Source organism: Corvus hawaiiensis, chromosome 11 (assembly GCF_020740725.1).
Source record: "Corvus hawaiiensis isolate bCorHaw1 chromosome 11, bCorHaw1.pri.cur, whole genome shotgun sequence".
NCBI lineage: Eukaryota > Metazoa > Chordata > Aves > Passeriformes > Corvidae > Corvus > Corvus hawaiiensis.
This window is the reverse complement of record NC_063223.1, coordinates 14,170,225-14,183,387: the sequence shown is the minus strand read 5'-3', so window position 1 is coordinate 14,183,387 and position 13,163 is coordinate 14,170,225. Positions and strand designations below refer to the sequence as shown.

Genomic DNA, 13,163 nt, shown 5'->3' with positions numbered 1-13,163 from the left:
TTTTGCTTTTATGTTCTTAAGGGCTGGCTTGGGAGGTAGCACTGCAGAAGGGCCTGAGGAAGAAAGTGGAATACTGTTGTGAATGTGCTTTGTGGAAGAGGAAGTGGACTCCATATTCCTCTTTCATGGACCTTTGCTTCACCAGCCACGCCACAGCAGCTTCCTGATTTTGTGACAGGAATGACAAAGCTGCCCCACTCCAGGCAGTGTGGGAAGTGACTGTGGCATGTGCAGTTTTTCATACTGTCTTGGCCCCTTCATCTCGTGGCATCCCAGGACTTAGGTTTCTAGTCTGGCCACAGTGACTGCTGTTTGTAAATGCAGCTCCTTATTTTGCAACACAAACACTCACATGGGTTTTTTCAGCATGTTTTCATGAGTAACATAATGTTCCAGGAAGACTTTTAAGGAACTGCAGTTCAGAGCCAAATTCAGCAACAGCATAAGAAATGGGCAAGTCTTCTAAAGCCAAAAGAACCACGTTTGTATCCATTAGAGAAGAATTGGTTCTTAGCATTGACAGAAACAGTTTGCCTTGTCGGCCAGAATTAACGACTGCTCTGATATGTACCAGGTCATTTTGTTTGTCATCTCTGAAGTACAGAAAAGATTTCAAATGGCTTTAGCAAGATGACTGGTTCCCTGCTCCCTAGCAATAAGGCACAAATAATTTTAGTTTAGAAAATTGACTGTTGCTTTTTTTTCCCTAACCAAGACAACAAACAATATATCTCTGTGTGCACTAGTCTAAAAATATCTCAGCTCTGCAAATGTGTCTCTGATGTGGGAGGAGAATGCTTTCAGTTTGCTGCACTCTTTGTGTGAGGCAAGTGAATAAAAACTACCCAGCAAACGCTGAAAGGAAAATGATTTTCCTAACCTTGGAAGGGAAGAAGGAAGCTGATGGACTTGTGCCTTCAGGACAAGGCTCTCTGTTGGTCAGAGAGAGACAGAATCCACCTGTGGTTCCTAGCTACATGTTTCATACATAAAACACCCAGAGTAAGAGGTCATTCTGTTGGCTACCATATCTAGTGGTTGTATAATGTGCCTGTGTGGGAAAACCCGTGTGTTCACTGCATCTCTACTGGTGGTGCTAAAGAAGGTATGCCCAGGACTACCCAGATGTTACTAAGGATAACATATGTTGAGCTGTATTTCAGGTTCTCAAAGAACATAAAAGTGGAAGCAGTGGTGAGAGGGGATCCTCTCCTTTTGGTTCCTGATGTGAAAGTAATCTTCCTGGGAAAGACCATAGGCCTGTGTCAAACTGGTTTTTCTTCCAGTGGAAACCAGAGCTGTGGGAGAAGAGGAGGGTGCACAGCTAAGGCTCAGTCAGGTGGACACTGAGACACTCAACCTCCAAGATTTAGCTGCAAAATAAGCACAGCAGCTGACCTAGATGGCAGCTTGATCAGAGTCAAGGGACCATGATCTATGTCCTAAATCCTAGGACAGCTTACCCTGCTTTCTTCTGGCTCAGATGTCTCTGTCCTGGTGCCTCTGCTCTCCACATGCAGCAAAATGAAGAGTAGGTACAGATGGAGGGCAGAAATTTCACAGTGCCCTCTGTGCATCAGACTTGATTCAGTTGAAGAATGGAAAAAAATTGGGGAAATCAAACCAGAACAGGCTCCCTCTCTGTGGTAAGTCTGTTCTGAGGGCAGTAAAAATGCTTTGTTGAGCAGGAATCTGCAGGATGATCTCGGAGGTGCTTCCTCTGTGTATTTGTTCTTCCAGAGGAACACTTGGTTTACATGGTACTGACAATACAGGCACAGTCTGTTGACTTTTCCAGATGTTGATTGTCCTGCTTTGAAGCTTCTTCCTGTTGTTTTAGTTGTTTGTGTGTCTGAATGGTGGATTAGATGTACTGCTTGTTAAACAAATAATTAAACATTGAGAGCTTTGAAATCCAGTATGTTTAATTAATGAGCTTTGCTCACTTGATGAAAAAGATGTGTACTTGATTCATTACAAAACAAGTATAGTTTTTCAGTAGTGAACTGTTATGACAATTTGAAGTGTTTACTAGTTCATTAATAATTTTTTCATTAAACCTTAAAAAATCACCAAGCAGAAAATCAAGGCTTCACAGAACACTTGCTGTGTTGCCTTGTGTGTTGTCTCCCCCAAATTTTCCACCCATGTGCTTTCTCCAGTCTTCTCCTCTGCAAAACCATGCTGCCTTGTAGCCTGGGATTAGAGTTAATTATTACTTTTAGATCTTGCTGTACCTTGGACCAAGGTCTGTGGTGATGCCCCATGGTGCTGATGGTGTACAAGTGCAAAAACAAAAAAAAGCAGTCCTTGCTCAGAGGAGTTTCAGTGGAGCTCACACATACAGGCATCAGCTGCAATGCCTTGTGACACACTTCATTAACTGCTGCACTGGCTTCTAAAGCTGAAACACTCTGGAAAACTGTATCTGCTGCATCTTGTGCTTTAAGTTATCTCTCCAAGTCTGAATGCATTTTGTAAAGGGCAGAGAGGAAAGCAGAGGCAGGCTGTTGCTGTCTCCCAGTCAGTGGGGTTTGGATATTGAAATAAGCTGCTGAAATGGTCCCTTCCCATCACAGTGGGCTCTCAGGATAGGTTGTGGCCACCATAGTGAGGTGCCCACCTGAGCAAGCTGCCACAAGCTCAGGAAGATCATGGGAGAGGGTTTAGGCTGGCATGTTACACCTTGTGCACCAGAAGATCCATACACATTTCTTTCAGTGGCATCTCCCTCCTGTGGGCTCCAGACCCAGCATTGTTCCTTTGTGTGGGCCACCTGCAGAGGGAAAGCATCTATGAGAATTTTTAATTATGTGGTTTTTTCCCCTAAGCCAGACAGCTGAACAGCAAGCAGGACACCCTGTTCTCATGTCTCTCACCAGCAGCATGACCTGTGGTGGGATGAGAGCAAAAAAGGGTGAGGTAGGCTCGCCTTCCCACATCACAGTGTCCAACACCAGTGAGAATTCCATTCCATCTCCAATTTTGGGCAGAAAATAGAAGCAGAGGGCTTCAGGAATAAAACAAATCTCTCTGAAAGCTAATAAACACATAATAGCTTCTTTCCCAAAAGCCATTTGGGCATTTGCTTCAAACAGACCTGTCAGATTCCAACAAGCTTATTGATTAACAAGGCAGTAAAGGAAGAGGATCTTCAACCTGAGCTTGGCTGTGGGCTCTAACAAAAATCCTTCCTCTGCACACCACTATCTGTGCTGTAACATGCTGCTGCCCACTGCTGCTGCAGTGCCAGTGCTAAAGCAGCAAAATCATCTTTTCTGGCCTACAAGAGCTCTTTGGGAATTGAATCACACCATGCTCCAGCTCATTAAATCAAACACTCCAGCACCAAACCTTGCCAATGGCCCCCCTGCCATCATTAAGACATTTATTTCTAATGTGGGACTCTGTGGTACTGGAGCTGCTCCTCAGCTGTGTCTGGGAATCATTGACTTCACAGTGGTGGCACTTCTTACCTTCAACCACAGAAAACTCCTGACACTCTTCTGTTAGTACCATTGCAATTCAACATGTGTTGGTGCTGAGGGAGTGGTAAGCCTGGAATTCCTGACCTAACCCCTGGCTCTGCCTGTTCCTGAATCTCCCACCCTAAAATCTTGGAGTTACGCCTCTAGAGAGGAAAACAGATAGTGTTGATGAATCCTGAGGCAGGAGTCAAGCTCTGCATTCCTCCTCATTGTTTCTACCATCAGTTGGCCAGGGAGAACATTTCACCCTACAGTGGTGGTGTTCTCACTACAATAAAAATGGATCCAAACCATCCCCTTCCCCCAAAGCTGGAAACATCAAAATATGTGAAAAGCCAAGATACAAATTTTGCCTGAAGAATTATTGTTCCCTAGGCAGATTTCTCCTGTCCTCTCTGTTTTATGGCTTTTCCGTAATAAATAGGGAGCAAAGGCTGAAAAAACAACATGGTCCATAATTTCTGCTTTCCCATGACTATAAGCTTTAAGGAACAGCACTGAAATTGGCAAATTTACAGCAGGATAGCTGAACTCAACATTTGACCTGCAATTCCCATCTCCTCACCTTCCATAGCAAAACGTTCCTGCTGAAGGTCTGAGGATCAGTTCAGTCTTCACCTGAGCACTCAGGGTCAGGCTCTGCTTTTGCCAGGAGGGTTGAGCACTTGGAAGGAGAAAGAAATATGGATAGTGTGTGGCTTGTGTAAAAGTTTAGAACAAAACCAGTGCAGGTATCCAAGGGTGGTATAGTGGTTTGGACAGGGTGTGCTGCCACACTCACCCATCCCCACAGTGCCTCTGAGGGCTGGGTGCTGAGGCACCCCACAGTGTGCAGGGACAGGCACTGCCAAGCTCTCCCCTCTGCCTAATATTCTGCTTGTCTTATTTACTGCATTCTTCAGCTCTGATATGGCCCCACAGCCCCAGCAAAAAAGCATCGTGCTGGTGGAGATCCAGCACAGGTCCCCTCATCAGACTGAGATTGCCTAACAAGCCCAGAGCTGGGCTGCTCATTTCTTCAGGCAGCTCCCATTTGGCTTTTACTGAAGGGAAGGGAGTGTCAAGTTGGAATGTGCTTTTTATTTACATGTTTTTCTGCATATCTCCAATCTGACCAGGATGTAACCTTTTTTGAGGCATGTGAGCCAATGTCAGCTGACAAGCCTGGCTTCTTTGGAGTGGCTTTCAAAAGCAAGCCCCACAGCATGAGACAATATGGGATTTGAGGAAGGAAGGTACTTGTAGAAGTACACATTTCCAGGGTCACAGGATTTTTGGTTATAACAGACTCCCCAGAGCCCTCACACCCTCAAATACTCCTTCCCTGAACTCTCAGCTTTGTCTTCCTGTGCATCCAGTAAGTATTATTTCATCCAGAGAGATGTGTAGTTTTGGAGGATCTATAATCACAGGTGAAATCATGCCCTGAAGTCATGCTTTCTGACAGGACTGACTGAGTTGTTGTTCCTGACTCCAGGGTAGAGCTGCAGTCTGAACACACTCATGCCAAAAATAGAGGGAAGAATTTAATAACCATGACATATTGGGCCAGATCATGCCAGCCTTCATTCAGATTTTGTTTGAGCAAAGCGAGTTATTTTGCAGGGGCGTGTTTGGTTGGAAATGGATGCTTAGACGTCCTAATTCTAGATTTGCAACTTGTAAACATGTGGTTTGGATTCTCACTTTTAAAGACTCATGGGAAGGGTGTCTGCAATGAGCTGAGCACACACAGCCTGAAATTATCACTGAGCCACTGCACAAACACAGGGCTGGCAGAGAACCACACGAGCTGGGTGTGAAGCCAGGTATTTGTGAAAGAGTTGAACAGCTTTTGGATGCTGAGTGTGCTGTGGGGACGTGCACCAGCAGTCACAGCTCTGTGCACTGCCCCTCACACTGCCCTGTTAAAACCAGAGGCTCCTGTGGGAGTGCTGTGATGAGGAACTCATGAAGCTGTGATCCTTGGGACACTTCTCTGTTGTCTCCCTTGGTGTTGTGTCACTTGGGTGTGGAGCAGTCTCTGGTTAGTTCCAGTTGCTGGGTGAAGGTGGTTCCCCTCTCTTGCACCTGCTGTTTTTGCCACTGGCACTGTGGAATCACTACACAGATTCATTCCCAGCAAAACCCAAAGCAAATCGCTTTACATCAAGGATGAACCTGGCCTTTCATTATTAATAGCTCTAAAGGCAAAAGATCAGAGAAAAACATGTCAATATTCTTGACTGTATTGATGTTTGGTTGTGCAAATGTCTTTCATCTAATAGAAGGGGTCTGAGTTCCTCACCCTGAAGCTTTCTCAGCTGGGGGATTCAAACTTGCAATATACTCATTCACTGGAAGAAAAAGTTTGGTTTCTTGGAGGGGAAGAATGGAAAATAGTAAAATAAAAGACCATGACCTAGCAATGCTCCCTGCCTAACCTTGTGCAAGGGGCAGGGATAACATCAGAGCAAAGACTTGCATGGCTTTCCTGTCCCACACATGCAGACAAACTGCTGCTCAGACTTTGCTCTGTGCCATGTGAGTGGGGAACAGGAGTTTAGTAGTTAAAACCAGGGTCAAAAGGGGGGTTCATTTAGTTATTAATAAAAACCCCCAAACCCCGCAGAAATTCGAAGGAGAACTTGTCACGGCATTGCACAGGTATTTCTTGGATTCCACAATCGTTACTTTGACTGTTACAAGCAGTGCCACTGTTATGTGGTAGGACCAGGGGAAATTCTCCACACTGAGGGCCAAGGAGGCCATCCAGACCGGCCTCTGTCTCATCCAAAAACAGACCAAAGACTCACAGTTCCAGAGCAAGGAGTCATGGCCCATTTACAGACCCCCGGCCACGGGGGTTTGCTGTCTCTGCTTGCTCAGCTGGAGTACTGCAGAGAAGGAGAGACTAGAAGCAAGTGAGGCAGCACTGGAGAAAAAAGAAGCTGAAGTGCAGAGCTCTGTAATGGAAAATGTTCCTCTCTCTGGACTGTTCAATTTGTATTAACCTGCTACATTTGGAGTTGAATAATAGGCAGATAACACATTTGAGAACCATAAAGTGAGTGGACTGCATGTGTATAAAAGTTGTAAAAAGCTCACTTTCCATCTGTAACAAAAGTCAGTTTAAAGTTAATAGATCCTCTAGCCACACACATGGTTTCAGTTCTGGAGATTATCATGATCTGTATTTTAATTTGCTCTTCCATTTGTTTCTGGTCACTGATCCATGGAGGATGCTTGCTGCACCATATTTTGGCAGGAATTAGAGTGTGTGCATGGAAAGCAGAACTGGTAATATGTTATTTATAATTGATCAGCATGATGTGTATGGGTTTCTCTGGCAGCCAGTGTGGCTGATTGCAGCCTTCACTGCCAAAAGACCCAGCCACGGAGACCACCTGGCAGGACAGAAAAAACCAAGTTTGGGGTCCAGTTTTTCCTAGATGGAGTGAATTTAGTCCAGCTTTTTATTAGAAGTTCTGCCTAATTTGCAAGGTGATTTTTTTGGGTGGCTTACAAGAAAGTTGAGACACACTGATTTCTGCTGGTATGACCACTGCCAGCAGATGCAACTACCTTTGTGGCTGTGTCAGCAGTGGTTTTCTTTGCTGATCACTGGAAGGGAAACCATCCAGCACGTCAACAATTATCAGGCACTTCACCTCCTTTAACAAGTCATTGCCCCTTTGTGTCTATAAATGTGCCTCAGTGCCCACTGGAGAAGTCCTAAGGAGACACCCAGCAGGAAGGAGATGTTTGAGACTCCCTACACTCTATCCCGTAGGTGTGGGATGAGTTTTCCCCTTCACAATTTTCCTTAACAACCTGCATGGAACAGAACCAAGCAGAGGGGCTATTTCTAAGGATGAATCCTATTTGTGACAGACAATAACATGCATGTGTGGTCAGGTAAGCATGCAAACTGCTTCCCCAGGGTGGTATTAATTTCAAGCCTTTGTAAGCTCCAAACTGCCTGGGGGTGTGTTGGTGGTGATGCGGCTCCACCTCTGCCAGGGATGCCACTGTTCCCATGGCAACTCACCATCTCCTGTTTTGATCTTCCTCCTCCCTTCCATTAGGCAAGATAATTCCCAGATACAGAGTGAGGAAACAGTGTCCAGGTGCAGGACAGTGTGCATTAACTCTTGTTTAGGAGGAGGATGCCACTGCAGGCTGTTGCAACCTCCATCACTTGACCCTTTACCTCCTACAGAGGAGGTTTCCAGCCCACCCAGTGCTCCAGGGTATCATGAGAAAAAGCAGGACTGTGAAGCTTATGCATATCCAGGCCCTGGAAAAGGCAGTGTCCACGGTCCATTAAGTTTATAGCAACTGTATCTAGTCTTCAGAATCTTTCTGTTTCTTGCCAAGATGCTACACAGCAGTTACGGCTGTACAGTGAGCCACCAGACCCAAGAGGATATGATCCCTGAGGCAAACCCCATTTCCCAGCATGCAGTGACCCATCAGCAAGGCAAGACTGCCCTTTGTCACCCTGATGTTGGAGGTTGCAAGAGGTAGATCGGTACTCTTAGCTCTGAAGAGCAGGTAGAAACATGGAGGAATAGAAGTCCAAATTTAAGGCTCCTTGCAACCCCTTGGTATTCTATGATGCTATGATTTTTTTTTAAAAAGTCAGATCATGGACAGTATGGCACTTGACAGCTCTGTGCAGTTTCCTTTGCATTTCTGCAGCACTTTTTCTGTTGAGACATGACTGCAGGGGAAGGTGAAGTTAGGACAGCAACAGTCCAACAGGCTTATTTCTGCCAGGTCCTTTCTTGACTGTAACCACTGCTTCAAATGACTTATCTGTGTGCTCTCCTTTACCCCTGCAGTTGGCCATGGGCAGAGCGAGGGTGATCGTATGGTTGTCTCAGATTTCCACGTCTTCATCAGGGACAGCTTGCAGCACATTGATCTCATGAAGAAAGAGCACCCTGAGCTGCCCGTTCTCATCCTGGGGCACTCCATGGTAAGCACCCGCCCCTACCCCTCCCAGCAGTACCCAGGATGTGTGTCATAGTCCAGTGGTACTCGTGTGGGTGGCAGGAAAGAACTCATTCCACAGCAGGAAAACAAAACTACAAGGAACCTTCCCTTCCACTTAATTCACTGACTGATTTGCCAGCATGCTATAACCCTGAGATCTGCCTTGAGTAAAGCCAGTCCTTAACTTTTCTGCCCCCACCGTGGCCCTAATTAGTGCCATTTGCCACAAGGAGGTGTTTTTTAACAGGACCATTTATTCCCATGGCTATGTGGTAAGTCACACCAGCTCCCTGCAGTATCGGGCTTCCCCTTTCATTTTAACCAGTAACCAGGAGGTTAAGCCCTCCAAAGCTTTGTGAGCAGCGTGGATGCAAGCACGAAAATACCCTGTAGCCTCATTCTGTTAAACAACCTAACAGGAAAATGTACCAGGGATTAAGGCTGCAAAAACAAAGGCACTGATTTGGTGAACAGATCTGAAGCCTGATTCTGACAGCACGGGCCAAATCCCTTTATTCAAGCTAACAGTATTCCCACTGATGTCATTGATCTGCTCTCCCTGCCTTCCCAGAGGAGAGGAAAATGAATAAGTACTTTGGGATTCAGTCCATGCTCAGACAAGTAAGTGTTCTTGCATAAGAAGGCATGGCATGCTCTGAAGGGCTCCCGTGCTCCAAAGCCGCTGTAACAAGGAGCTAATTTCCCAGTGAGGTCTTTGAGATGCTTCTTGCTGCTGCACCGTTTAACAAGCCCCTGGTTCTCCAGCAGCGTGGAATTTCACCAAATATTTCCCTTGGCAACTAATCCTCTGCAAACTTTCCCAAGAAAGCCCACCAGATCCCTTCCATGCCCACCCCTTGCCATCAGCCCCTGTCCTCGTGTGGGATGGCTCAGCCTGGCTGGCGTTCAGCTCCGGACCATGGGCTGGGTGTTTGCTGCCAGGCCCTGGGCACAGCACTGTGGGGCCAGAGGGGCTGGGGACACTGAGGAGGAGAATATTTAACTCCCATTAATTAGTGAAGATTTTCGCATGCTGATGGCAGCATTGCTGTTGCCCAGGTTACCAGGGGCACGGCACAGAGCAAGCCCGGCTTCACGGCATCTTCCCGATGCAGCACCAGTCTGTCAAGCTGATAAACCTCAACTTATTTTTCAAGTCCCACCTGAACTACCACTTCAGACGTTTTCTTCTTACTTCTTAGTCCTTTTAAGTAAAGAGGACACAAGGCATCCCAGGGAGCTGATGAACATTGCATGGAGAGTTGAGTTCAGTGTGACGTGAGGGTTTATAGCATGAGAACAGAAACCAGATCTCTTCTCTCCCACAAAAACCAGACACTTCCAGTGCTCCCACTCCTCCAGCCTTCCTTGCTGACCACACCGCACTATCAGTGGGGCAGAAGTAATTGCTTGCTTGGACTAAACCCCTTCCAGTAACAGGATTACTATACAAATAAGATGTTGGCACCTGTATTAAGCTGTGGGCTGTTATTTTGCATTGCAGGGGGGAGCCATCTCCATTCTGACAGCTAGTGAGCGACCCAGTGAGTTTTCAGGCATGCTGTTAATCTCTCCTTTAGTGGTAGCCAGCCCAGAAGTCGCTACTCCCATCAAGGTAAGAGCAAACCCGCGTCGCACATGGTCACCTTGCTCTTCTGCAGAAGGAAAAGTGTTAAGACCTCTGGCCTTGAAATGCAAAACCCTGCTGGGATCTGTGCCACCCAGATGCCAGTCAATACTTTTCTTCTATGTGCCTCCCCCACAGTCCCACCTACTTTCCAGAGGGGAAGTGAATCTTGAACCTGTCCAGAAAAACCTATTTAAGCAAGAGTCGGGTACTGGTGGTAGCAGACTGTGCTTTCTTCACCTCACCCTGTGGCAGCCCACACAGCACCGTCCTTTCCCTTCCTCTCCTACAGCTTTCTTCCTGACTCATGCAGAGTCTGGTACAGTTGCAACACAGGCTGCTGGCTAAGTCAGGCCAGGGTTATTTTTGGCATTTGGGGGATGACCGATTTCTAATCAGAACCAAAGCTCCTGAGTCCCAGAAATCGTTTATGAGCCTCAAAAGAGGCTTCCAGCTAAAGCATCACCAGCTACATCCCATTTGGCTTGGTACCATAACTGGTTCTTGTCCAGATCATCTTTTTTGGTTTTCATTTATGCTTTATCCCTCCCACCATTCACATCTGCCCTCCAGAGCTGTTTCTGATCCACAATTGCATTGCCCAGTTTGCCCTTCCCCAGGGAAGTTCTGCAAAGCAATTGAGCCTCAGCTCTCTCCCCCTTTCTGCATTTTTAAAAGAATAAACAACAATCCAGAAGCTGGAAGCAAAGGGAAGGAGCAGCTAAACCAGCAGGAAGGACAGAGCATCTCATTCCCACAAGACTCACTCCTTTATCCTTTCTTCTTAGACACTTCTCCTAGGGTTAGCTTCTTGTTTTAATTTACTTCTAAGCTATTTCTCCTTTTTTTTCTTCTGTGAGGAAGGAGACAAATTGCCTCAGCTTTCAGTATAATCCTGTCCCACTTTCTGCTGTAGCCAAAGCCATCTATGGACCTCACAAATCATTACAAGCACCAAAGGGTGCTTTCTAATCACCTCTTTTCCACTGAAGAAAATGCATTAGGACCTCTAGCCTTAAGATGGAAGACCCTGCTGCACCTGGATGCCAGTCAATATTTTCCTTCTAAGTGCTTTCCCATAGTCCTACCTAATTTTAAGAGGAGAAGTGAATCCTGAAGTCATCCAGTCCAGGTAAACTTATTTCAATAGGAGTCAGAGTACCAAAGTCTGGTTTTAGGAGGCCGGTTACGGGTTCTTCATGGGTGAGGCTACATCTGGCACAAGTGTCCCATGAGCACCAGTGCCCCTCCTTTTCCTTTTTTGGAAACAGAAAAAGAATAAATATTAAGAAAAAACAATGAACAGTCTGAATATGAGGGATACTGTTAGCCTTTTCTTTCTAATCAAGGAAAATAGAGAAAGATTGCTATACCTTTATCTTTTGCTAGATGCTAAACCCTTTCTGAAACAAGGACTCACTAATTCTGTGGGAACTAGCATTACTGTAGTCTGGTTTGTTGCAGATCTCTACCAGATGTTGCTTTACTTCAGTGTAAGAAATAAATGCAATGATGCATTATTTAGGTAGGAAATCCTATTCTCTAATGGAAGTATTTTGGAGGTGTTTATACGGTCTCTTTCCTAGAAAGTCTCTCACATGCAGTATTACAAGAGCACAGTCAGTTTCTTTCTCTTTCAAATCTATTGCTGCATTTCAAAACTGATAAAAAATTAATTATTCCTGAAATAGCTCTGCTCTGTCACACTCAGTTGAAATCAGCTCTCGAGCTGAAAAGGTATTTGCAAGAGGAAGGATTGAAAACAAGCAGAGTATTCCTGCATAAGCCACATTTTCCCATAAAGCTGTGTGGCTTTTTTCCTCTGAGAGTCAAAAAACATTTCATGGTGATTGTGCTTCTGAGGAACAAAGACTTAGTTTTCCCTTGGAACTGGTATGACTTCTCAGCCCTGGGCCATTTCCCAAGGACCATTGCATTCATCCCTTTGCTGGGGAAGTTTCCAGCTGAGCAAGAATTTACCTTGGCCTGAACAAACGAGGGCTCAAGGCAACAATAACAACGAGCCAGATGACACACTGGGTCCTTCAGACCCTCTTAGAAATACCTTCCCTGATGCTGAGCCAGCCCTGGCAGCAGCAGAAGTGCAGCACATTTGCAGGCTCTGTGCAGGAAGATCAAATGCTGCTCTTTGCAGAAACACAGTTTCACCAGTGCCCTGTAAATCCTGTGTCCTGATGGAAGCATCCAGTTGCAAATCCAGTGGAGTGAGAGGGATCTTGCTGCCTTCCTCCTTTTCTTCTCAACTGATCTGGACAAAATTCAGCTCTGAATCTTTGAAGTTTCAAAGGCTGCAGAGACAGGAGTCACATATGCTGGCAAAGGGCAGAGCAGGGGTAAAAGAGCATCTCCCACTTCATTTCTGCTATTGAATGCTTTGAAATCATGTGGGCAGGACAACCACTTAGGAAATATTCCCTGGTGTTTAATCCTGTACTGACCCTCAGCCTATTGTTTAAAGACTCGCTACACAATATTCTCTCTTTACCTTTTGTGTTTTCCATTTTGCCTCTTGCTGATCTATTTCTTTCCAACCTGACTGGACACCATGTTGCTCACTGTCTTTCAGCCTGAATCTACACCCAGTAACACCGCAAAGGACTTTTCCTAAGGTATATTCAAACTGGGAGAAAGTACTATATTAAAACCTCTTCTTTTTTTGCTTTATTTTGTCCAGTTTAGCAGAGATGATAGGTTCAGAGTCCATTATCCTGCCTAGGATACATGAAGGTGCATAGCTCAAATCATCACTGCCTGGAGTTAACACGAAATGAAGAAAACCCCATTCCTGCTTGGATCATCATAAGATCATACCTGCATTGTTGTCTAGTAAAACTTAATTTTTTGCTGACACAATGTCATAGCCAGTGAGGGACTCAGTATTCTGCTAGACAGTGACACTGGTTCCTACTCATACCTACCCCAAGGTACACACGTGTTCCCAAAGCTGCTGTGAGTCTTTACTGCTTTTCACTCCTGGATGACTTTGACTTCAACCTTGTGTTATTCCTCTAATATAATAATTAATCTGTCATGTGTCATCTGTGATC

General features: G+C 45.6%; 1 protein-coding gene across 6 annotated transcripts in view; it reads left to right on the top strand.

The window, feature by feature from the left end:
- The window catches only part of MGLL (monoglyceride lipase), a 100,780-nt gene that overhangs the window by 76,065 nt on the left and 11,552 nt on the right, over positions 1 to 13,163 (top strand). For 5 of the 6 annotated variants that reach the window (XM_048315246.1, XM_048315244.1, XM_048315249.1 and 2 more), the window contains 2 exons: positions 8,315 to 8,451; positions 9,973 to 10,083. In XM_048315246.1, the coding sequence (XP_048171203.1) occupies positions 8,315 to 8,451; positions 9,973 to 10,083 (248 nt within the window). The remainder of the gene's footprint in view (positions 1 to 8,314; positions 8,452 to 9,972; positions 10,084 to 13,163) is intronic. The other variant, XM_048315245.1, reaches the window with a different exon arrangement.